The sequence below is a fragment of the Nomascus leucogenys genome, chromosome X (genome assembly GCF_006542625.1).
Source record: "Nomascus leucogenys isolate Asia chromosome X, Asia_NLE_v1, whole genome shotgun sequence".
In the NCBI taxonomy this organism is placed as follows: Eukaryota; Metazoa; Chordata; class Mammalia; order Primates; family Hylobatidae; genus Nomascus; species Nomascus leucogenys.
In genome coordinates this window covers 134035837-134062317 of record NC_044406.1, presented here as the reverse complement: position 1 = coordinate 134062317, position 26481 = coordinate 134035837, and the positions used below count along the sequence as shown (strand labels likewise).

At 40.1% G+C, this 26481-nt stretch overlaps 1 protein-coding gene across 3 annotated transcripts in view; it reads right to left on the bottom strand.

Annotated features, from left to right (window-relative positions):
• The window catches only part of AFF2 (AF4/FMR2 family member 2), a 518465-nt gene that overhangs the window by 169070 nt on the left and 322914 nt on the right, over window positions 1-26481 (bottom strand). For 2 of the 3 annotated variants that reach the window (XM_003271823.3, XM_012498708.2), the window contains exons 5-6: window positions 1350-1386; window positions 934-967 (exon numbers count right to left, since the gene is read on the bottom strand). In XM_003271823.3, coding sequence (XP_003271871.1) covers window positions 934-967; window positions 1350-1386 — 71 coding nt within the window. Of the gene's footprint in view, window positions 1-933; window positions 968-1349; window positions 1387-13052; window positions 13140-26481 lie in introns of all 3 variants that reach the window. The other variant, XM_003271824.3, reaches the window with a different exon arrangement.

The following is a 26481-nucleotide window of genomic DNA, read 5'->3' as shown; positions in this document are numbered from 1 at the left end:
CCATCATGTAATGTCTTATTCCGGCTCTTCCTGGATGCCCTTGTTTGTCTTTAATATACCGGTGCCTGATGACCTGCAAACAGTGAGGTCTTGGGCTGGCTGGCCATAGCGATCCACTCAACATTTCATGTCCAATTATGGCTGCTTAGATTCCCTCATCCATCCTAGTCAGTGGTGACTGAATATTGTGTAAAATAATGTCTTTAGCTGATACTATACAGTGTTTGAACAACTAGTTAAAATGTGGGAAACAAGCCATCTAGAGATTTATTTTTCACTGAAATCACAGTTGTTTTCGTATCCCAGGTATTGACCTGGTCTGTATTTACAAACTTAGAGAGCTTAATGGTGATCTCATTAACTTTTACTGTTATTTACTTATTATGGGTCCTATAATCTGTTTGTATTACTCCAAAATTAATATGCCAAAATCCTCACCCCCCAAGGTGATAGTATTAGGACATGGGTATTTGGGGAGGGGATCATGACATGAGAGTTGAGCCCTCATGAATGGGATTAGTGCCCTTATAAGAGGAGGCCTGAGAGAGACCCCTCACCGCTTCTACCATGTGGGATTAGAGTAAGAAAACAGCTTTCTGTGAGGAAATGGTCCCTCACAAGATGCCCTTCATGCTGGTGCATTGATCTCAAACTTCTCAGGCTCCAAAACTATGGGAAATAAATTTCTGTTGTTTATAAGCCATGTTGTTTATAGTATTTGTTATAGCAGTCCAAGTAGACTAAGGCAATGGGAAATTTGATTCTCCCCCCACCCCAACCAAACTACATATTATTATGAGTCAAGGTTCATAGTTTCAAGGAGCAGAGGAGAGAACAAGATTGGATCAGCATTGAGGCACTGTTTCCTTGCCAAATATCCCCAAAAAGGCCTGATTTGGAAATCCAACTACTCACGATTTGAAAGATACTGACTTTGTAGAAGCTCTGGTGGTTGGGTCATTCCACTCTGAAAAGAAAAGATATAAACAATTACTGTTTATGTTCCTACTGTCAAATGATTATTCTGAATTAAATTGATCTCCAAACATGCAGTCCCCTGAGTTACCTTCTTGAGATAAGTAACAGATGAAAAAAAAAAAAAAAAAAAAGGGAACCAATTAGATATACCATGGGACTGGAAGTCATTATGTTAAGTGAAAAAGGCCAGGTACAGAAGGACAAACTGCATCTTCTCACTTATTTCTGAGAGCTAAAAATTAACAATTAAAATAACTTTTTGTTATTGTTGTTCTTTCATGTTTTAATGATTTTAAGTAGGAAAAAGGAAAAAATGAGGGAGCAGAGGACATGGATGTTTGGACTAAGAAGGATTTTTCAAAACCACTTACTTTGTAAGGTGAATCCTGGGGTCAGATGCTGCGATTCCTACAAGGAATAACATACATGACACAAACATTAGTTAAATGACACAAGGAGAATAAGAGGTATATTAATTATTGCTGAAGATATAGTTGACTAATGTTTGCAAATAGGAAACTGCTGTTAACAATTCCATTAATTAGGCTTTTGTCTATAGCTTTATTTGAAGGATAAACATTTGCCAGCCAAACCTGCTGCAACATGATCATAACTGCCATTTAATCAAAATTATAAGTAAGACTGGTATCTATTTGGAAATGTGTGTAACATGGGAACAAATGACCCATATGTGTGAAATTGAAGTGTATAATTTCTCACTTAGCTGGAAAACGATGCCTCTAAAAGAATAAAGAGGACTTGGTTCAAACAGATGATCATGTTTTTTGTAAAACTGTAAACAAGATGATAATTAATAGATCTGCCCAGTTTTTCCCTTTTATAGAAACAGATCCAACTTTCTATGACACATGTGCACAGATGTACCTCATTTTATATATAAGAAGTGTTCTTAAAACTGCATTGCAGGCCGGGAGCCGTGGCTCAAGCTTGTAATCCCAGCACTTTGGGAGGCCGAGGTGGGCGAATCACGAGGTCAGGAGATCGAGACCATGGTGAAACCCCGTCTCCACTAAAAATACAAAAAATTAGCCGGGCGTGGTGGCGGGCGCCTGTAGTCCCAGCTACTCGGAGAGGCTGAGGCAGGAGAATGGCGTGAACCCGGGAGGCGGAGCTTGCAGTGAGCCGAGATTGCGCCACTGCACTCCAGCCTGGGTGACAGAGCGAGACTCCGTCTCAAAAAAAAAAAAAAAAAAAAAAAAAAACTGCATTGCAAGTCTGTCGAAGTATAGGAAGCAATGTGAAATGTTAGTGGACTGTGTTATTTAAAGGAATTTAAATTTGATTTGAAAGTCACACTATACACAATTCATTCACTGTTTTTAGAAATCCAGATTTGCACATGCTGCCTTGCTTGGAGTGTGGCACACCTGCGTGGATACTGATAAAACTTGAAGGCAAAAGCATTACAGTAACGTTCAGGGCACACATGGCACTGTGTGGATGGAAGAGAAATGGTACAAACCGCAATACAGGCATTCCAAAAACTGGAGACAATGAATTCAAGTAAATACAAGAATTAGTTATATCAATCATTGTTCCAAGTAATCTATTTATTAAGCCTAATATTGACCCTCTGTAGATGAAAACTAGGCTCACAGCATTCTTTATCTTTTATAAAAAGTAAGCAAGAACTATAACACTTTGCTTTAACCAAAAATGAAATTTCCAACCTATTTGGTATGATTCTGTTGCTCAAGAGATTTGTCTTCTGACAAGATCACCACTCCAGAAGACTACCACAAACTCAACAAGAGGCAGAAAAGGCCTCTTAGAGAAAGAACTGTCTGTCACAAAGCCCATATAGTTTGCTGCTCAGAGGCTTCTGTGCTCTCCCTGATAGAGAACTGTCTTTTGACAAAGGACTCAAATGATTCTCACTCATTTTCAAATCACAGATGGCAAGGAAGGGGAAATACTTCTAGAGGCACAGGCACTGAGAAAACTGACAGGTGAAAACCAATAGCAAAGGAGCCCACAAAAATGACACAGAAAAGTCTGAACTTAAAAAGCACAAGAATCTACAGTCATTTAATATAGAGTCAAGCATTCCCACCTGTCTTAATAGACCCTGAGAACATAATTGCAGCATAGTATAATATTACACATACTACAATAACTTACATTCATAATAATATATAAGTTATCAAGAAAGAGTAAAGCATGCTTGATATAATATTTAAAAGAAGTCAGGAAAATATTAATTACACTTCAAAATAATTTATACTGCATGATTCCTTTGGAATAATAACCTTCAGTTCTCCAATAATTTTAATTATCCAGAACATCTCATTTTCCAGAGTGTCAAATAAATGACTTGTTAACCATTTATATCTCTGTAACTATATACAAGTATTTTTATCTGTTACCATTTAAGGGATTTCATTACAAAGGTACAGGATGAGTTTGGGCTTGTATACCTCCAGGAAATTAAATGACAAGTTCCAAAGTCAATTAAGCCAAATATCTGATCAGAGAGTAAAACATGCAGTCAGTCTTTGTACTGGTCTTATGCCTGAATTTTTAACCTTCATCCACATATTTTGGACTTTACACCTAAACAATCAGTTCTTCCAGAGCATCAGTGCAACAATGCACACAGCAAACTGGAAGATTATGTCATTCACCGAATTGGAGTAACCGATATTTATTCTTGATACAATTTTTAATGTTAAACTGAATTTCACACTTCTTTTTACTTTATTTTTTAATTTTTAATTTTTTGGTACATAGTAGGCGTATATGTTTATGAGGTACCTATGATGTTTTGATTATTATGCATTGGATTTCACATTTCTTAAACTAGAAATCAAATGAAAACAAATGAAACACCTTTGTATATCACCAAAGTTACTTTACGTACGTATCCAGCCCCAATTGGAAATAGCTTGGTTGTAGAAATAATCTGCACAGTTCTCACAGTAATTGTTAATGCACAACAAATAATACAAATTTATTTTAAATGCCTGACTTTGCTTTATGCATTTCTTTCATAGACATGTCATACATGTAATTTTTGCAGTAGAATATAATGATGCCAAGTTCTTTTCACAAACTTATATGAGGTTCTTTTAAGCAATAGCCTTGACAATAATCCTAAAATCAGAAGTTCCTAAAGGATCTAGATTCTAGAGCAAGGGTCAGCTAACTTTTCCTGCAAAGGGCCAGATAGTAGATGTTTTAGGCCCTGGGAGACATACCATCTCTGTCATAATTACCAGACTCTGCCATTGTAGTGTGCAAGCAGTCATGGACAATGCGTAAACAAGTGGGTGTGACTGGATTCCAAGAAAGTTTGATTTATAGACACTGACATTTGAATTCCACACTCATGTGAATATTATTCATAATAACATATTATTTTTCTTTTGAAAATGTTAACCCTTTAAAGATGTAAAAACCTATGGGCCGTAGTTTGCCAACCTCTGTTCTAGAGGATGTTTGCCTCCAGGAAAACTTTATTAAACTTCTCCTGAGGATATTATTATTCCCTCAATTCTACTTGGCATGCACTTACTCCCTTCCTTGTGAGGTTTTTCATCGTTTATGAGAAAACATGGCATTTTCAGTTTGAAATTGGTAAGTAAGCTTAAGTAAGTTGAGAATTTTCAACTGTATTTGTTTTAGTAAGCTTACAGAATCATCAACTATTTTACCTAGAAAATCCATTGGGAATATATAGTGTACACACACACACACAAACACACACACACACCACGCCCCAATACAGATGGGGAAACAAAGGCTTAGAGGAACTTGAACAGGACCACACAGCAAGCAAATGGCAGTGCCAGGATTAAAACCAGCTGGGAATGCAGCTCTTAAGACAGCACTCTTTCCTCTGGGCAAGCTCTGTCATGGATGTAAGAAACTGATGCTTTCTGAAAGGATGCTGTCACCTAGTTCTGGTGCAAGCACTGAGCAAAGGGAAATCACCTTTGTTACATATAGGGATGGCCATGTTTTGGAAGATACAATTTGAACTGGGGCATCAGTGAGCCTGTGTGATAAAAGATATACAGAGAGACAGTATGACCACTGGTGCCAGGAACACCTGGATCTAAATACTGGTTCCCTTATTTATTAACTGGATAATCCTGAGCACATTACTTAACTACCATGTTTCCTCCTCTGTAAATTGGGGTAGTAAAATTACCGATCTCTTTGGGTTGTAGTGGGGATTCAATTATTTACTATATATTAAGTGCTTAGAATGATGTGAGGCACATGGTGCCATTGTATGTGTTGGTTGTTATTTAAAATGTACTTTTCTTTCAAACCAACGTTTTGGCAGGAATCAAATGAAACAGGAGTGGGTGTGTAGACTTCTTGCTTTCACCATTTTAGGCAACTTGCTTCTACCTTTGTCATGGGGTTGATGGTGGCACAGATAATTGGCAGAAAATGCAAACTGTGCTTGATTTCAAATTGTGCACTTACTATAAAAGCCCATTTAAACAACAGTTCTATTGTATACACTTACAAATGTCAAAATTGCACGTTGCACAAATTATCTCCAAAATTGGAGAACCCAGCTGAAAACACTGCAGTTGCTGTACAAGTGTTGGACCTGAACTGGATAGATAACTCCGTTTGCTGGAGATGCCAGGGGAAAGGAGAACAGAAGCCTAAAAAGGGTGGGTGTGAATGCAAAAAGGAATAGCACACAGCCATACTGGGACAGTGAGGTTAGCTGTTTGTTTAGTTCTGACCTCTTTCATAGGTGAAGGAAGATCATTAAGCAAAGTTTAGATCAGTGTTACTGTCAAAATCATGACCCTAAAATCTAAGGGTTTCTCCTTTGGGTGTTTCTCCTTCTACAAATAAAGTCCAAACTCCTTGAGGTGGTATCCAAGGCGTTTTCCAACTATGCATCTATTTGCCCAGGTTTCCTCTCTTTCCACTCCCCATCACACAAACTTTAATCCTGCCACTTGAGACCTTATATCACCATGCACTATAGCATGATCCCTCATCTCTCATGACCTTGCTCACACTAGTCTTCTGCATGCGGTATTCTTCTCTTGGCCCCTTCTTCACCTGTAAGAGTCTTAATCATCCTCTAAATGTTTCCACCTGAGTGGTGAGCGCTTCTTCAACTCCCCAGGGGAGTGTTAGATACGACTCTGAGTCTTGTCTTCTCTATGAAGACATTTACTACATTGTTTTGTGATCTACGTGATAGCATATAGACGGTTTTTCTTCACCCCTACCTTTAAGCCCACTGTATCTTCTCAGTAAACGATTTCTGAATAAATGGATGGAAGGAAGAAAGGAATGGAGGAAGAAAGGAAGACATTATATATATTTTTAAAGTATGTTAGAATAGCCATGTCTAGACATTTTAAAAAGTTATGGAAATAAAGCAAATCTTACTGAGAGAAGGTAAATAAAACTAATATTAAACATTTGACAATAGAACTGTAGAAGATAAAGCTCTGTCAGTGTGATGTCTTGTTTTGTAAAGATCTGTCTTCTTGTGAGCAAGAACTGGAAGGGGATAAAAATGAAAATCAGTTCATTAAAGAGTATAGGTTTTGTAACTTTAAAATCTTGAATGCTGCTGTTCCATCATCTATTTGATATTTCTTAAGGGACGAGTTATTCAATCTCTGTCTCATCTGTTCTAGGCACAGTGACTTGGACAGTGGCAACACCCTGTGGAGTAAGATATGCATGCTGGTATCTGTGTGTATTTTGTTTTAAAGACTCACTTTCAATAAAAATTATTTTGGGGGTGGAGCCAAGATGGCCGAATAGGAACAGCTCCGGTCTCCAGCTCCCAGCCTGAGCTACACAGAAGACCGGTGATTTCTGCATTTCCGTTTGAGGTACCGGGTTCATCTCACTAGGGAGTGCCAAACAGTGGGTGCAGGACAGTCGGTGAAGCACACTGTCCACGAGCCGAAGCAGGGCGAGGCATTGCCTCACACGGGAAGTGCAAGGTGTCAGGGAGTTCCCTTTCCTAGTCAAAGAAAGGGGTAACAGACAGCACCTGGAAAATCAGGTCAGTCCCACCCTAATACTGCACTTTTCCAACGGGCTTGGAAAACGGCACACCAGGAGATTGTGTCCTGCACCTGGCTTGGAGGGTCCTATGCTCACGGAGTCTTGCTGAATGCTAGCACAGTAGTCTGAGATCAAACTGCGAGGCAGCAGCGAGGCTGCGGGAGGGGCACCCGCCATTGCCCAGGCTTGCTTAGGTAAACAAAGCAGCCAGGAAGCTTGAACTGGGTGGAGCCCATCACAGCTCAAGGAGGCCTGCCTGCCTCTGTAGGCTCCACCTCCACGGGCAGGGCACAGACAAACAAAAATTCAGCAGGAACCTCTGCAGACTTAAATGTCCCTGTCTGACTGACAGCTTTGAAGAGAGTAGTGGTTCTCCCAGCACGCAGCTGGAGATCTGAGAATGGACAGACTGCCTCCTAAAGTGGGTCCCTCACCCCTGAGCAGCCTAACTGGGAGGCACCCCCCAGTAGGGACAGACTGACACCTCATTCGGCCAGGTACTCCTCTGAGACAAAACTTCCAGAGGAACTATCAGACAGCTGAATTTGTGGTCTCACGAAAATCTGCTGTTCTGCAGCCACCGCTGCTGACACCCAGCCAAACAGGGTCTGGAGTGGACCTCTAGCAAACTCCAACAGACCTGCAGCTTAGGGTCCTGTCTGGTAGAAGGAAAACTAACAAACAGAAAGGACATCCACACCAAAAACCCATCTGTACATCACCATCATCAAAGACCAAAAGTAGATAAAACCACAAAGATGGGGAAAAAACAGAGCAGAAAAACTGGAAACTCTAAAAAGCAGAGCACCTCTCCTCCTCCAAAGGAACGCAGTTCCTCACCAGCAACGGAACAAAGCTGGACGGAGAATGACTTTGACGAGCTGAGAGAAGAAGGCTTCAGACGATCAAACTACTCCGAGCTATGGGAGGAAATTCAAAACAATAGCAAAGAAGTTAAAAACTTTGAAAAAAAATTAGATGAATGGATAACTAGAATAACCAATGGAGAGAAGGGCTTCAAGGAGCTGATGGAGCTGAAAGCCAAGTATCGAGAACTACGCGAAGATTGCAGAAGCCTCGGTAGCAGATGCGATCAACTGGAAGAAAGGGTATCAGTGATGGAAGATGAATGAAATGAAGCGAGAAGGGAAGTTTAGAGAAAAAAGAATAAAAAGAAATGAACAAAGCCTCCAAGAAATTTGGGACTATGTGAAAAGACCAAACCTACGTCTCATTGGTGTACCTGAAAATGACAGGGAGAATGGAACCAAGTTGCAAAACACTCTGCAAGATATTATCCAGGAGAACTTCCCCAATCTAGAAAGGCAGGCCAACATTCAGATTCAGGAAATACAGAGAACGCCACAAAGATACTCCTCGAGAAGAGCAACTCCAAGACACATAATTGTCAGATTCACCAAAGTTGAAATGAAGGAAAAAATGTTAAGGGCGGCCAGAGAGAAAGGTCGGGTTACCCACAAAGGGAAGCCCATCAGACTAACAGCGGATCTCTCGGCAGAAACTCTACAAGCCAGAAGAGAGTGGGAGCCGATACTCAACATTCTTAAAGAAAAGAATTTTCAACCCAGAATTTCATATCCAGCTAAACTAAGCTTCATAAGTGAAGAAGAAATAAAATACTTTACAGACAAGCAAATGCTGAGTGATTTTCTCAGCACCAGGCCTGCCCTACAAGAGCTCCTGAAGGAAGCACTAAACATGGAAAGGAACAACCGCTACCAGCCACTGCAAAAACATGCCAAATTGTAAAGACCATCGAGGCTAGGAAGAAACTGCATCAACTAACGAGCAAAATAACCAACTGACATCATAATGACAGGATCAAATTCACACATAACAATATTCACTTTAAATGTAAATGGGCTAAATGCTCCAATTAAAAGACACAGACTGGCAAACTGGATAAGGAGTCAGGACCCATCAGTGTGCTGTATTCAGGAAACCCATCTCACGTGCACAGACACACATAGACTCAAAATAAAGGGATGGAGGAAGATCTATCAAGCAAATGGAAAACAAAAAAAGGCAGGGGTTGCAATCCTAGTCTCTGATAAAACAGACTTTAAACCAACAAAGATCAAAAGAGACAAAGAAGGCCATTACATAATGGTAAAGGGATCAATTCAACAAGAAGAGCTAACTATCCTAAATATATATGCACCTAACACAGGAGCACCCAGATTCATAAAGCAAGTCCTGAGTGATCTACAAAGGGACTTAAACTCCCACACAGTAATAATGGGAGATTTTAACACCCCACTGTCAACACTAGACAGATCAACGAGACAGAAAGTTAACAAGGATATCCAGGAATTGAACTCAGCTCTGCACAAAGTGGACCTAATAGACCTCTACAGAACTCTCCACCCCAAATCAACAGAATATACATTTTTTTCAGCACCACACCACACCTATTCCAAAATTGACCACATAGTTGGAAGTAAAGCTCTCCTCAGCAAATGTAAAAGAACAGAAATTATAACAAACTGTCTCTCAGATCACAGTGCAATCAAACTAGAACTCAGGGTTAAGAAACCCACTCAAAACCACTCAACTACATGGAAACTGAACAACCTGCTCCTGAATGACTATTGGGTACATAATGAAATGAAGGCAGAAATAAAGATGTTCTTTGAAACCAACGAGAACAAAGACACAACATACCAGAATCTCTGGGACACGTTCAAAGCAGTGTGTAGAGGGAAATTTATAGCACTAAATGCCCACAAGAGAAAGCAGGAAAGATCCAAAATTGACACCCTAACATCACAATTAAAAGAACTAGAAAAGCAAGAGCAAACACATTCAAAAGCTAGCAGAAGGCTTGAAATAACTAAAATCAGAGCAGAACTGAAGGAAATAGAGACACAAAAAACCCTTCAAAAAATTAATGAATCCAGGAGCTGGTTTTTTGAAAAGATCAACAAAATTGATAGACCGCTAGCAAGACTAATAAAGAAGAAAAGAGAGAAGAATCAAATAGATGCAATAAAAAATGAAAAAGGGGATATCACCACCGATCCCACAGAAATACAATCTACCATCAGAGAATACTACAAACACCTCTATGCAAATAAACTAGAAAATCTAGAAGAAATGGATAAATTCCTCGACAAATACACCCTCCCAAGACTAAACCAGGAAGAAGTTGAATCTCTGAATAGACCAATAACAGGTTCTGAAATTGTGGCAATAATCAATAGCTTACCAACCAAAAAGAGTCCAGGACCTGATGGATTCACAGCGAATTCTACCAGAGGTACAAGGAGGAACTGGTACCATTCCTTCTGAAACTATTACAATTGATAGAAAAAGAGGGAATCCTCCCTAACACATTTTATGAGGCCAGCATCGTCCTGATACCAAAGCCTGGCAGAGACATAACCAAAAAACAGAATTTCAGACCAATATCCTTGATGAACATTGATGCAAAAATCCTCAATAAAATACTGGCAAACCGAATCCAGCAGCACATCAAAAAGCTTATCCACCATGATCAAGTGGGCTTCATCCCTGGGATGCAAGGCTGGTTCAACATATGCAAATCAATAAATGTAATCCAGCATATAAACAGAACCAAGGACAAAAACCACATGATTATCTCAATAGATGCAGAAAAGGCCTCTGACAAAGTTCAACAACCCTTCATGCTAAAAACTCTCAATAAATTAGGTATTGATGGGACATATCTCAAAATAATAAGAGCTATCTATGACAAACCCACAGCCAATATCATACTGAATGGGCAAAAACTGGAAGCATTCCCTTTGAAAACTGGCACAAGACAGGGATGCCCTCTCTCACCACTCCTGTTCAACATAGTGCTGGAAGTCAGGCAGGAGAAGGAAATAAAGGGTATTCAATTAGGAAAAGAGGAAGTCAAATTGTCCCTGTTTGCAGATGACATGATTGTATATCTAGAAAACCCCATTGTCTCAGCCCAGAATCTCCTTAAGCTGATTAGCAACTTCAGCAAAGTCTCAGGATACAAAATCAATGTACAAAAATCACAAGCATTCTTGTACACAAATCACAGACAAACAGAGAGCCAAATCATGAGTGAACTCCCATTCACAATTGCTTCAAAGAGAATAACATACCTAGGAATCCAACTCACAAGGGACGTGAAGGACCTCTTCAAGGAGAACTACAAACCACTGCTCAATGAAATAAAAGACGATACAAACAAATGGAAGAACATTCCATGCTCATGGGTTGGAAGAATCAATATCGTGAAAATGGCCATACTGCCCAAGGTAATTTATAGATTCAATGCCATCCCCATCAAGCTACCAATGACTTTCTTCACAGAATTGGAAAAAACTACTTTAAAGTTCATATGGAACCAAAAAAGAGCCCGCATCGCCAAGTCAATCCTAAGCCAAAAGAACAAAGCTGGAGGCATCACGCTACCTGACTTCAAACTATACTACAAGGCTACAGTAACCAAAACAGCATGGTACTGGTACCACAACAGAGACATAGATCAATGGAACAGAACAGAGCCCTCAGAAATGATGCTGCATATCTACAACTATCTGATCTTTGACAAACCTGAGAAAAACAAGAAATGGGGAAAGGATTCCCTATTTAATAAATGGTGCTGGGAAAACTGGCTAGCCGTATGTACAAAGCTGAAACTGGATCCCTTCCTTACACCTTATACAAAAATTAATTCAAGATGGATTAAAGACTTACATGTTAGACCTAAAACCATAAAAACCCTAGAAGAAAACCTAGGCAATACCATTCAGGACATAGGCGTGGGCAAGGACTTCATGTCTAAAACACCAAAAGCAATGGCAACAAAAGCCAAAATTGACAAATGGGATCTCATTAAACTAAAGAGCTTCTGCACAGCAACAGAAACTACCATCAGAGTGAACAGGCAACCTACAGAGTGGGAGAAAATTTTTGCAACCTACTCACCTGACAAAGGGCTAATATCCAGAGTCTACAATGAACTCAAACAAATTTACAAGAAAAAAACAAACAACCCCATCAAAAAGTGGGCGAAGGACATGAACAGATACTTCTCAAAAGAAGACATTTATGCAGCCAAAAAACACATGAAAAAATGCTCATCATCACTGGCCATCAGAGAAATGCAAATCAAAACCCCAATGAGATACCATCTCACACCAGTTAGAATGGCCATCATTAAAAAGTCAGGAAACAACAGGTGCTGGAGAAGATGTGGAGAAATAGGAACACTTTTACACTGTTGGTGGGACTGTAAACTAGTTCAACCATTGTGGAAGTCAGTGTGGCGATTCCTCAGGGATCTAGAGCTAGAAATACCATTTGACCCAGCCATTCCATTACTGGGTATATACCCAAAGGACTATAAATCATGCTGCTATAAAGACACATGCACACGTATGTTTATTGTGGTACTATTCACAATAGCAAAGACTTGGAACCCAAATGTCCAACAACGATAGACTGGATTAAGAAAATGTGGCACATACACACCATGGAATACTATGCAGCCATAAAAAATGATAGTTCATGTCCTTTGTAGGGACATGGATGAAACTGGAAACCATCATTCTCAGTAAACTATCGCAAGGACAAAAAACCAAACACCGCATGTTCTCACTCATAGGTGGGAATTGAACAATGAGAACTCATGGACACAGGAAGGGGAACATCACACTCCGGGGACTGTTGTGGGATGGGGGGAGGGGGGAGGGACAGCATTAGGAGATATACCTAATGCTAAATGACGAGTTAATGGGTGCAGCACACCAACATGGCACATGGATACATATGTAACAATCCTGCACATTGTGCACATGTACCCTAAAACCTAAAGTATAATAATAAAAAAAGAAATTAAATTGAGAACATAGTTTGAAGGCAAAAAAAAAATATTTTTATATTGCTATTCAGAGGGGCAAGAGAGAGAGTCTAGATTTTGTGGCATTGGAAGACCAAGGCCATTTTTGTCACTGAGAATCCAGCTGGAAGATTGGTATAATTAAAATAAGACAAAGAAAAATGCAAGAAGGAAGAGAACTGACCTGTCCTGGGATGGAAAAGGTGTTCTGCTCAGAGTGTCCAGCAGTATGCATGGAAGTGAGAGGAGTAGGCCAGGAATGGGTCATCTCCTAATGAGGAAAAATAAAGCAACTTTATTTGAGGGCAATTAAAAAATCAAGCTCTTTCTTACCACTAAACAGTGTAGGTCCTTTATAAATACTAACTTATTGACCTAATATTTAAGGTGAATTTAAAGTTATTTGGACCATCCAGCAGATGTTTTCACACTGCCAGTGACAGGGAGCTTGCTGCTGCTTGAAGCAGCCTGCTCCATGTTGAGACAGCCTGATCAGGCTATTCTTCCTTTTTTGTGAGTTAAAAACTTATCCCCCAGGAACTTCTACTTATAGACTGTACTTTGGAGCTGCACAGAATGCATCTCCTCCTTCTTTTGAATGACAAGCCTTCAGCTGTTGGAAGATAGTAATCCTATCCCCTGGCATCGTCTCTTCTCCAGGCTGAGACATTCTCAGCTTGTTCATTCATTTATTGGGAACTTTCAACTTTCCTTCTAATGCTCAATTTCTGTACACTGTCACTATCTTTGGTGCTTCCAGGAGGAACTCCAGATTGCCCGGGGCTCTTGTAACTCATGGTATCCTGTTCCAGGTGTGATCTGTCAGCTCAAGGGAGGACAGTACTGTCACTGCCTTCTGATACTCATCTTCTCTTGATACAGCCCAACGGTTAGTGACCCATGATGCACATACTGTGGGTTTTTCCATGCAAAGATGAAGCCACTGAGGGGAATTCTTTCTCATTCATAGAGAAGGTTACTATGTGATTGGTAGCTCAGTCCCACACAGCCATACACACAGACAGTGTATCTTTGAGTTCAAGTCTCAAAACAGGAAAAGCCCCTTAGGCTCCCACCCTCTGTTATCAGCAGGGGCACCCTCTCAGCTCTTTCAAATACTCAGTTTGAAAGAGGTGCTTTTCAAATCTTACTTGAGTCTTAGGGCATGTGGCCAACATGCTTTACGCTAAGAGCAAGGATAATTGAATCACATGCTCAAAATCCCAGCAACAGAAAGATGATAAGTTTTGTGAAGCAGGAGGGAGTCAGTATGTGTTGGAGTCATCATTTTCATATATAACCATTAAGCATTAAAAAAAAAGTCATGATAGAAATAAAGTAGGGATTTGGGGAAGGATGGAAGGGATCAAAATTATGAAAGTCTTTTTTAATGAGTAAGTTACATAATACTTGTTTTTTTCCAGTCTTTATAAGTCACATAATTAGTCATTTCAAAGGTAATATTAATAAGAACTCTCAGGTAGCACTAAAACAAGGTTTTTTTCCTTCTATAATTACTCAGTTCAAAAAGAGTCTTTGATGTATGAAGAGCTGCAATGCAAGGAGATACTTCACAGATTCATTCACAGTGGCACTGCTGAAGCAGAATTTGTAAGTATTATTCTGACAAAGATTGAATTTTACCTAGCACGATTTAAAAAGGAGGAGGTAAGTACATTAAAAATGCAAACACAATTTAGAGCAGATGCTTAACCTACTTAAGAGATAGACTACTTCCAAGTGTTTTTGAGTTGCGCATTTGTATCCAGTTGATAACATTCATGACAAATCCTACTCATGTATTCATCAAAACTGGCCACAAAGTAAATATATGTGACAACAGTAATTCTAATTACTCTGAGTTTTAAAAATACTCAATGATCTCTTTTACAATTTAGATGGTTTTTCTTGATTAAGACTGGTCTCCAAAATAGTCAGATCATTTAAAATATATAGCTTGGGATGGGGGAGCTGTTGGTATAAGGGTACAAAATTTCAGTTTGAAGGAGTAAGTTCTGAAGATCAGTTGCATAAGATGGTGACTATAGTTATTAATAGTAAATAATGTACTGTATACTTGAAAATTGCTAAGACAGAGTTTAAATGTTCTCACCATAAAAAAAGTATGTGAGGTGGACTGGGTACGGTGGCCTGTAATTCCAACATTTTGGGAGCCTGAGGTGGGTGGATCACCAGGTCAAGAGATCGAGACCATCCTGGCCAACATAGTGAAATCCCGTCTCTACTAAAAATACAAAAATTAGTTGGGCGTGGTGGCACGCGCCTATAGTCCCAGGTACTCGGGAGGCTGAGGCAGGAGAATCGCTTGAACCTGGGAGGTGGAGGTTGCAGTGTGTCAAGATTGTGCCACTACACTCCATCCTGGTGACAGAGCAAGACTCCATCTCAAAAAAAAAAAAGTATGTGAGGTGATGGATATGTAAATTAACTTGATGTAATCATTCCACAATGTATATACATATCAAAACATCATGTTTTACCACATAAGTATATACAATTTTTGTCAATTAAAATAATTTTTTTCTCAAAATAAATAAAATATAGTTCATATTTAGCCAGAGTCAATAAAACAGCAGGTAAGTCTCTTCTAGGAAAAGGAGTGTTGTCTGTTTTCAGCAACTACTGGGTATGCCTAAATTGATTAGAGGCTTAGTTTTATCCCCTTTCACCACTGATTTTAGAGGTGTGCCTTTGGGTTTATTAAAAGGTGTTTCAGACACCGGGAAGAATAAAGTCACTTCTCAAAGGTGTACCTTTTCCCCTAGGTTTTCTGTATTTACTCGGAGGCAGAACCTGATTATCTTGAATTACCAGTGGAGTGCACTGCCCTGTTAGCCAATCCACATGGAACTGCACAAACTTCTACATTTTCAATTACAAGTGATTTTGAACTGTATTTGAAAATGTGAAATTTCATGAAACAGCACACTGAGTCCATGTTACCGCTGATGCATTTGATTATGGTAGGCAGGATGTAGTTGAAAGGAGTATAATTTCCTGAAAGAATATCTTCTGCAAAGGACTTTGGAGCAAGTAAGCTCTTTCACTTCTCAAAATAAATTAGACTTGTAAAGTGTGGCACATTCACAGCAGATATTCCATTGTTATCCTTTTCATTAACACTTGAAGGATATTAATCTATTTTATGTTCTTGCTATTCCTAAGATAAGACACCTATGCATTCTTACCCAACTTTACTAATCCTTCACCCAGTCATCAGGTAGGGATGAGCCCCTGCTCCCAAAATGTTGCCACAGCTTTTATAACAGGATCCAATGATGAGTACCTGTACACAACACCAAGAATCACTTCTCTTTTAACAAAAATAAGTTACATACACACACACACACACACACACGCACATCTGAGACTGGTCTGAACTTCCACAGAGAAGCACTGCTTTATGTTTGGGATCCTTTGATCCTTTGAGAGAGAGAGAGAGAGAGAGAGAGACAGAGAGAGAAAGCAGGAATTCATATTCCCAATGGGCAACTGAGGTAATGGGGGTTCTAAGAGGTGAGGTCACTTATACATAGCCTTACATTTAGTAGCAAGTGAAGGTTGATTACTGGTACAAGAGTGCACACTTTCCACTATAACAAATATTTCTTCCTCTGTAAGATTGACTAACATGGATAATGAAGAAAAGACTAAGGAATACTGTTTTATCTTTTAGTATTTGGCAAAGAATGGATTTCACAAGTGATAGAGCATTCTACATAACTTCTAATAATAGGAAGACACTTATATTAATGTGATATGAAGACTCCAAAGTCAAACCCCACAAAATCACAAAAGGCTCAATTTTCCACCATATTATCCTAACAATAGCTCACGGCTAGGACTCAAAACAAATCCAAAACCACTTGCAAGTATCCTTGCTTTGCCCAATTTAGACACGAAAGCTGGGTATGCCACAGGCTGAAGGGCAGAAGACAGTCTGTGTTCCAGGCTTTGCTAATCTCAAATGGATCCTGTACTCATCTAACACACAGCTACCTGAATAGCTGTTATCTCAAGTAACTAGTATGTTGTCACAAGCCTTACCTTATTCACCTTTGTATCTCTCCTGCCTAGTGTGTAGCAATTGGTTGGTCTTTTTGTACTAGAAACTAAACAGGCAGGGATTAGCCTCACACCCTTTTCACAGACAAGGAATTGAAGCACAAAGAGGTAAAGCAACTTGTCCAAGGTTACACAGCAAATGGCAGGTCTGTTTGGTGGATTCTTCGCATTTGTTCTACTAATTTTTTATTTTTTATTTTTTTGAGATGGAGTCTCGCTCTGTCGCCTAGGCTGGAGTGCAGTGGTGCCATATTGGCTCACTGCAACCTGTGCCTCCCAGGTTCCAGTGATTCTCCTGCCTCAGCCTCCCAAGTAGCTGAGACTACAGGTGCGTGCCACCACGCTAGGCTAATTTTTGTATTTTTTAGTAGAGACAGGGTTTCACCATATTGGCCAGGCTAGTCTCAAACTCCTGACCTTGTGATCAGTCCACCTCGGCCTCCCAAAGTGCTGGGATTACAGGCGTGTGTAGCCATTATAAACCAGTCACTAGGACATGGAAATGATAAAGTCAAGGACCTCTTTTTGAAGCGTTCACTGCCTGACATGTGAATCACCTTGAGAGGGGAATGAGAAAAGTGCAGAGAACAAGGTTGTGGGGAAAGTCACTGTGCTAGGCATTTGGAAAAGGCTTCAACAGTTGAAGTGAGAGGAGCAGTGTTTTTGAACACACATGTGTGTTTATGTGTGTGTGAGTGTGTGTGTATCCCTTTTAGAGGCTATCATTATACCTGGCACATAGTAGCTGTTCAAATAGTGTGTTTAGGTTAAGCATAAATATTCAGGTACTTACTGTAAAAGAGCTCAAACTGAAGAGATGATTAGGGCGATTTTTCAAATGACCACCTTAATGAACGCAAATGATGATGACAGTTCACATATTTCATTGTTGTTGTTACAGTCAGAGAGAGCCCCAAAAGCAACTTGGACTAAGTATTAAGATAGGGAGAACTTAACTCAAGCCTAGCTCTGCCAAAAGCTATGTGGGTGGCCCTGGTCAAGTTGCTCGTCCATTCTGGGCCTCAGCTTTCCTGCTTATAACATGTGGGCTTTGACTTGGATGGCCTCTAGTTCTCCCAGTTAGCAATACTGTTCATCTCTAATTCTACCTGTTCTGCCTACCTCACAGGCTTGACATAAGGGAAAGCAAATGAATAATTGTGTAAGGGCTTTGGAAACCATATAGTTTTGTACACATTCAAAGCTCATTGCTACCAGCCCCATAGGTATGGCTATGGCATTGTCAGTATGAGCCTGCATGCCTTGGCTTAGCAACCAGGCAGCTTGTGATCTGCCCAAGGCTCAAGATGGAGCTTGCCTACACCTTTCTCCCTTCCCTCTACTAAAATATCAAGAACGTAATAAATGCAATTTTGGAAGTATTCACAAATTCTTGTGATTAAGAATTAGTGTGAACAGCTGAGTGGCTCAAATAACAATATGGTTGAATAGAAGAATACATCTGCAAAATCGGGTTCAAGTTTATCAATATTTTCACAGGAAATCAGAAGTAAATGACTCACGAGTCATGGTAACTGAGTCATGGTAACTAACCTTGGTGTCTGACTTCCATTGGAAGGGCCCTCCCTTCCTTGCTTCCTTCCTTTCTCCCTCCTTCCTTCCTTCAGTTTTTCTTTTCCTTCCCTCTTTTATTTTTTAGTTTTGCTTTACAGATAGCGTACTCCCAAAAGGTATCCTACTGAGTAGCTTTACAAATCACCACAAACTAAGGATGAAGAAACATCAGCGTCTTTCCTTCTCCAAAACTAAATTAAACCTGAAAACATTTATGTGAGTGAGGTCTTGTTATTATACTGCTGAATCTGTTTTTTTATCTAAAGGTCCTTATGCATTTACAAAAACGTGTGTGTGTGTGTGTGTGTGGAGGAGGTGTTAATGACTTACCAGAAAAACCTAATTTGTTTGAATGAATGATTTAGACCCTTTGTATCCATGGTTCCTGACAGTTCTGTGTGAGGAGCCAGAAAAGGAGGAATGAAGCAGCTAAGCACCAGGTTGCAAGGGAGTAAGGCACAAGTGCCCTTAGGATGCCTAGAAAGGGCTGCCCTGGGGCTAGGGTTCAGGAGAGCAGCAAACAAATCCTTCCTTGACCCTCAATCTGCTGTCAATTGCTAACCGGCCTGTAGGATGCTCTGCTCCTCCCTGATAGGAGAGCAAAGCCAGGCAGGGGCATTAGCACCCTTATCTGCAGCAGCAGTGGGGGTGTTAATAGGAAATGGACAACAATAGCAGGAGTAGGGTTAAGATGGGTGTTGTGGGAAGTCAGGGACCCCAAATGGAGGGACCAGCTGAAGCCATGGCAGAAGAACATAAATTGTGAAGATTTCATGGACATTTATTAGTTCCCCAAATTAATACTTTTATAATTTCTTATGCCTGTCTTTACTGCAATCTCTGAACATAAATTGTGAAGATTTAATGGACATTTATCACTTCCTCAATCAATACCCTTGTGATTTCCTATGCCTGTCTTTACTTTAATCTCTTAATCCTGTCATCTTCGTAAGCTGAGGATGAATGTTCCCTCAGGACCCTGTGAGGATTGTGTTAACTGCACAAATTGTTTGTAGAGCATGTGTGTTTGAACAATATGAAATCTGGGCACCTTGAAAAAAGAACAGGATAACAGCGATGTTCAGGGAACAAGGGAGATAACCTTAAAGTCTGGCCGCCTGTGGGCCAGGTGCAACAGAGCCATATTTCTCTTCTTTCAAAAGTAAATAGGAAAATATCACTGAATTCTTTTTCTCAGCAAGGAACATCCCTGAGAAGGAGAATGCGTTCCCAAGGGGAGGCCTCTAAAATGGCCGCTTTGGGAAGTCTGTCTTTTACAGTTGTAGATAAGGGATGAAATAAGCCCCGGTCTCCCATAGCGCTCGCAGGCTTATTAGGATGAGGAAATTCCTGCTTAATAAATTTTGGTCAGACCAGTTGTCTGCTCTCAAACCCTGTCTCCTGATAAGATGTTATCAATGACAATGCATGCCCGAAACTTCATAGTAATTTTAATTTCGCCCTGGTCCTGTGATCTCTCCCTGCCTCCATTTGCCTTGTGACATTTTATTACCTTGTGAAGCATGTGATCTCCGTGACCCACACTCTATTTGTACACTCCCTCCTCTTTTGAAAATACCAAATAAAAACTTGCTGGTTTTGTGGCTTGGGGGGCATCACGGAACCTGCCGACATGTGATGTCTGCCCCGGACACCCAGCTTTAAAAATTTCTCTCTTTGTACTCTTTCCCTTCATTTCTCAGACTGGCCAACACTTAGGGAAATAGAAAAGAACCTATGTGAAATAATGATGAATTATTGGGGGTGGGTTCCCCCGATAGATGGGCCCATGGAGGGAGCCACACAGCCATTTGTAAAAGGATTCAGGGGGCTGGATGCGATCTGCACAGGCTGCTGCTCCCAGTGTGGTGTGCCAGAATGTAGCCAGGCTGCTGTGCATCCTCTACAGACACAGGAACTTACCTGTTTCTCCGACTAGGCCCCCTCAGGCAGGCTTCGGAAGGACAGGGGCCCTTTGCTCAGGGTCAGGGAGCTTGGCTGTTCCAAATGAAATTCCCCTTGGAGGGAAGTAGGGCATGTGGGAAGAGCTACTGATCTTTTTCCTCTCAGGGCCCTCTCAGAGTGCTCTCCTGGATGTCCCATCTCAGTGGGGACATGGGAATACTGCAATATATTTAAGGGACAGCTACCAGAATGGTAAGAGCTTGGAAAGCTCATCTCATGTATACATACACATTAAAGAAACAGGGAAAGTTTAGTCCACAGAAAAGGGAGAGTGAGGAGTGTCTTTAAATCCATGAAAGTCTTTCACATGAAAGAGATTTGAGACCTGCTTTGTGGACCAAGAGTTTAGGACTGGCTGTATGGGTAAAGTTATCGGGGGACCAATTTTAGCTCAAACTAATAAAGAATTTCCAATCATGTGAGGTTTCCAATCATGGAGCCTACTGCCTTAGAAGGCAGTGAGCAGTTCATCTCTGAAGGCGAAATGTCCTCTGCCTAGAGCAGTGAAAAGGGATTCCTAAAAGGTGGTGGAGTGGGTGTTGTGAACCAACTGTGCTGCTTTACCTAATCAGATAATCATACACTTTACTTCTGTAAAGTCAAAGATATACATGAGAAGATGCAAAACTGAATTTGGAGCAGTTGTTTTGCATGACATATAAACATGGCTGCCTAAATTGGCTAAGGAAATTTATCATTCTCCCAGGGATGGGGTGGGGGAAACACACTGAGGGGAGCCTATTGTCTCACAGTGAGACAGCTAACAGCCCAATTTGTCTGATTGTTTGCTAAACTCTTAGAAAATCTAACAACAGTGGAACCATAGACTTTCCTGGGCTTGATCACTAACCATTCCTGCCAAGCTTTTCTAGTGGTCAAAACTCTGTTACATTCAATTGAATGAATATTCTTCTGTTTGGAATGCTGTTAAGACAGTCTCCTGAGATTGCTCCTCTAATTTCCATGCAAGTGCTCATAGAGAGGAATTGTAAAATCAACTGTTACATTAAACATAACTTCTTGGCCATGGCATAACAATGGGTCAATGCAAAATGCAATTCTTTTAAAAGTTTCTAACACTAACTTATGATTTAAATGGCATGGTATAAAAACCCTGATGATGTTTCTTCAAATAAATAATTGAATTCTGTATTCAAACTCTTTAGTGCTGGCAGTTGTTTAAGGGAATCTGGAAATATTCTCCTTCGGACCCAGGACTGTACATGCAAAAAGTTCAGCTCACATTGGCTGCCTTCATCCTGGCAGCCCCCAAACCAGGGTTCCACTGAAAAAGGGCCCTAATTATAATGTACAATTGGGAAGTATAGTGATCAGTATTCTGAATCTCCACTGTGCACTCAATCAGGAAATCAATCAAGCCATCTTCTTGCCATTGCCAGATGCAATCAATTCCATTTCACCCACTGAATACAACAGGAACATATATGACCATGTGCAGGGCCTATTCATGCAACTTTTTTTGGCCCAGTTACTCCTCGGGCATTCTATATTCAGACACTGCAAAGAAAGGTCTCCAAAGGTAAATACAAGGGAACAGAACACTATAGTGATATACTGGGCAGAATTCAACCAGACCTTTTTAGTTCAGCAAAAGGTTTCAGCAGCAGCAACCTGAGGCCACAGCCCATCTAACTAATGGTATTTGACTCCCTAAACACATGATTGCCTTGTAAATTTTAATCTTTATTAAGACCTTCATCTTTGTCTAAATTAGGTTGAATCAGTCAGAATAGAAGACTGAACACCCCACTAGGAAATGTTATCAGATTGAACAACACTGAATTGTTTGCCTTGTTTGGTACAGGCAAAATTAACACAATTTCAAAGCTTAGAAATGTAAGAACTGGCCACTGAGAAACTGTTCTGCAAAGAGCAGTATCAAAAAGGGAATCAAGGTAGAGGGCTTTTGCTAAGTGGTCCAGTTCAGGTATGTGAGGATTCTGGGGTTTCTTGAGGGCCAGTTCTTAACATTTCTAAACCTTGAAATTGTTTCTTACATTCTTAAGCTAATTTTGACATCAGAACATTGTAACTCTTTTCAAAAGTGATTTTTAATTGCAATGTTGAATTTCCAGCTCTTCTGTTTCAAATTATTTTGCCGTCAACTACATCCAATGACCACCACTTAAAATATACTGATTTGAGATAATTCACCAGGCTTTCATAATACTACAGCCATGTTTTTTTTTTTTCCTTTCAGAGTCACTTCAAAAGATGGAATGACATGCTATATCCTCACAGCATGAGATGTTTCTTAATGGTTACCTTCCAATTTGCTCCTTTAGCACCAGCTCAGGCAAACCAACTTGATAAAACTCACACACTTTCATTGGTTTCTCCTCCAGCACCATTTCTAACAATCTATATTTAATTTCATTCATTCAGAAAACATTTACTGAGTGTCTACTCCTTGCAAGGTATCTAACAGCCAGGAGGCTAGACTAGGTCCTGGTACAGGGTCTGGTGGTACTCTCTGTAGCTAGAGTATTGATAATTGGAATGAGAGTAAGGTAATAACAATTATCAGTTACCATTCGAAGTAGAAATAAAATAAGCCCATCAAAGTTGATTTTTTTAGAGAATAATGCACAATTTGTTATATGTTTCAGAAATTGCCAAAAGGATTTGTTGATTTCATATTGTTGGAGAGATATGGTGTCGATGCAACAACACAGCAGTCCTTTAGAAAGCCAGCTTATGCTGTAAGTGAAAGGTACTAGAGAATGACAACTCTAGGCAAAGGGGGGCAGAAGGATATATTTCACACAATCCTCAGTCTAAGCCTTTTCAAAGAAGTACACAAGGCATGTTAGTATTCCATTTCTAAGGGCTGCTGTAGCTTTTCAAACATGATAGCTTTCTTGTAGTTTACACTTATCACGTTAAGAAAAATGGTAATGAGGAGTTCATGACAACTGCTTTTAGAAGGGACAAAGGCTCAATTGCTGGGGAATAAAGAAGTAATATCTATTTTCATGGAAAGAAGCCTCCAGTGAAGAACTTGGCTATAGCTTTGGTCTCTCATTATTCCTGAGCTCAGTAAAAATAAGGTACCAGGCCCCTAATACAGCTGAAACTCCATCCAATATGATTTGCATGGAATTGTCTTTCCTCTGAAACAGCTATTTCAATCTTAGAATCACAGTGCCAGGGGCAGGAAAGAGAACTGGTTTGTCCCAGTCACATGAAATTAACTAACAAATCTATCACAAGATGTCAATCTAACTACTGAACACCAGGCCCTCTCTCCTGCCCCCCACCCACAGATAAGCCTCAATAAAAATAAAAATAAACCAACAGAGGTATCAAATTCCTTGCAGTAGTCTGAATTTAACAACATGAAAACCACTACTAAGTCACAGTGAAATTGATTCAGAAAAGCCCCCTCCAAGTATTCCAAGCCCCTAATAGGTTGAGTATTTCTGAATGCCTGGACAGTCACTCCTCTCCCCAGATTCGTTTTTCTCTACAATTACTCCAAATAACGGAAAATAAATAGCATCTTTATTCCATATCAACAGTGGCAAAAACGCAGCACAAGTGAGAGGCATATTTTTTCTAAAAGGATATTTGACTGATGAAGAAGGAGAACTTTCTAAACTCAATATGAACACTGGGGGCCAGCAGTATGTAGAAAAATGTGGCCCCACAGGCATGCTATAAAGCTTCAATCCTGTGTTAAACCCAGGAAAGCAGGTCCCTCTCTGCCTTGATGTAAACAGCCACTGCCAGCATAAGCTACAAGTAGCTATTGATTCATATCTGATATTTTATACTAAGTATTTGTTAAACATCAATCCAATCTGATTATTGGATTTCACTACCAAGTCTTTTCTTTTTTAATTAAAAGGTAACAATCACACAGGGAGACTATTATAAAGTTTCTTTTATTAATAGTTTCCCATTGACATCTTTTAGGGCATCCATATTTGTACTTCAAAACATTTACTCACCATAAGGAAGGGGTGCATTCCAATTACCCCCACCCCCCGCCCCTTGCAAGCTTCCCTAATAACCCTCTGAGAATCCACTGCCCATGGATGTCTCTAAATCCTCTTTAAACCTCTACCTTTTTTTTGGCCCAAAACATCTTTTTGGGTAACCAGATCAATACTTTTACTCCTGGCTATAAATTTAGCCAAGCACCAAATAGAAGATTCAAAGGGAACAATGTCAAACCCTTACCTAGGAAGGTTTCAGTGTGCAAATGAAACATTGGTCTTGAAGTAAATAAATAGCTCAAGGAGACCTCTACCCAACCCACAACACACACATAAACCTGGATCTCTCAGGCCTGGGTTTTGTAATTGTAATCAATTTGTAACTCTTGTCCAAAAGCCAGTTGCCAACCAGTGCCACAGTACGTTGCCCTCCCACTCCCACCCCCACCACTGCCTCCTGCTCATCTAGTCTCTCCTTAATTTGTATTAAAGAAGGAAAGAAATGTGCAAAATGATTAAAAAAAAAAACCCAAACCCTGGTCAGAGATTTGCAAGCTACCCACAGAGACTGATATACAGCTGACAAAAACCAACCGGGCAGGGTCTCTGGGCTAATTAAACAAATTTGACAATTTGAAAAGCTGCAATGTGCCTTATGAACTATGGAGTGGTCAAAAATGAAAAAAAAACTACTCTGTTAAGACATGAAAGGAGCTTACGTATTTAATATTCAAGAAAATCACAGGGGCAATCTAAACTCCTTGGCCAAATCAGATAGAGAGTATGTGAAGGGTTGAAATATGAAATTCAATGTTACCTTTTGAAAATATTTGGAATTTCTGAATAACAAGAAGAGTCACAATAGCAATCCAATAGGAGCTTGTATGTATTTGGGGGTTAGAATTCACTGTTTCATTTATGTTACCATATTTAATCCACTCAATAATACAGAGAAGTAGTTTTTCTTGTTCTCATTTCATAGGTCAGATAACTGAGTTTTGGAGACAATGTCATGCAGCTCAAGGACCTCTGCCCAGGTGTCTGGCTTTGAGCTCTAGGTTTTAGGCACCACCGTACTCCATAGGACAGGTTTTCTAAAAGGGAACACTCCAATGATGTAGCAGGAACAAAGCTCCCACACCTTTCTGGAAGTCCATTATAATTTGGTGGTTATAAGAAGTACATTATCATCATTGTGTGTGTGTGTGTGTGTGTGTGTGTGGTTTTAGAGATGAGGTCTCACTCTGTCACCTCAGAGTGAGTGGTGTGCAATGGTGTGATCGTGGCTCACTGCAGCCTCCAACTCCTGGGCTCAAGCAATCCTCCTGCCTCAGCCTCCCCGAGTAGCTGAGACTACAGGTGTGCACCACCACGCCCAGCTAATTAACTTATTTTTATAGACATGTGGGTCTCCTTTTGTTGCCCCAGGCTGGTCTTGAACTCCTGGTCTCAAGCAATCCTCTCACCTCAGCCTCCCAAAGTGCTGGGATTACAGGCATGAACCACAGAACCCAACTTATAATTGTTTTGAAACCACTGCCCTTACTCATGCCACACACAACCCAATGGCAAGTGTGAGGGTCACACAATCCAAATGGCAAGTCAGTAAAAATAAGCCAATCCCTAAGGAGAGGCACAAATTTATTAAATTTCCCTTGTCACCAGAATGCATTCCAAGTAATGGCTTTTTATTCTCCAACTTTATGGAGGTATAACTGACAAAATAAATTATTAATATATATTTATGATATACAATGTGAGGTTTTGATGTATGTGTACATTGTAAAATGATTGCCATAATCAAGCTAATTAATATGTCCACCAACTCACATAGCTACCTTTATTTGTTGTTTAAGTGTTGTGAGAACATTTAAGATCCACTCTTTTAGTAAATTTTGAGTATGTAATACAGTACCTCTTCAGAATTTATTTACCCTACATAACTGAAAGTTTGTACAATGAATGGCTTTTCTCAGGACTCAGTGCATTTTAACGTTAATAATCCAGATCTTAAGCCCCTGTGCA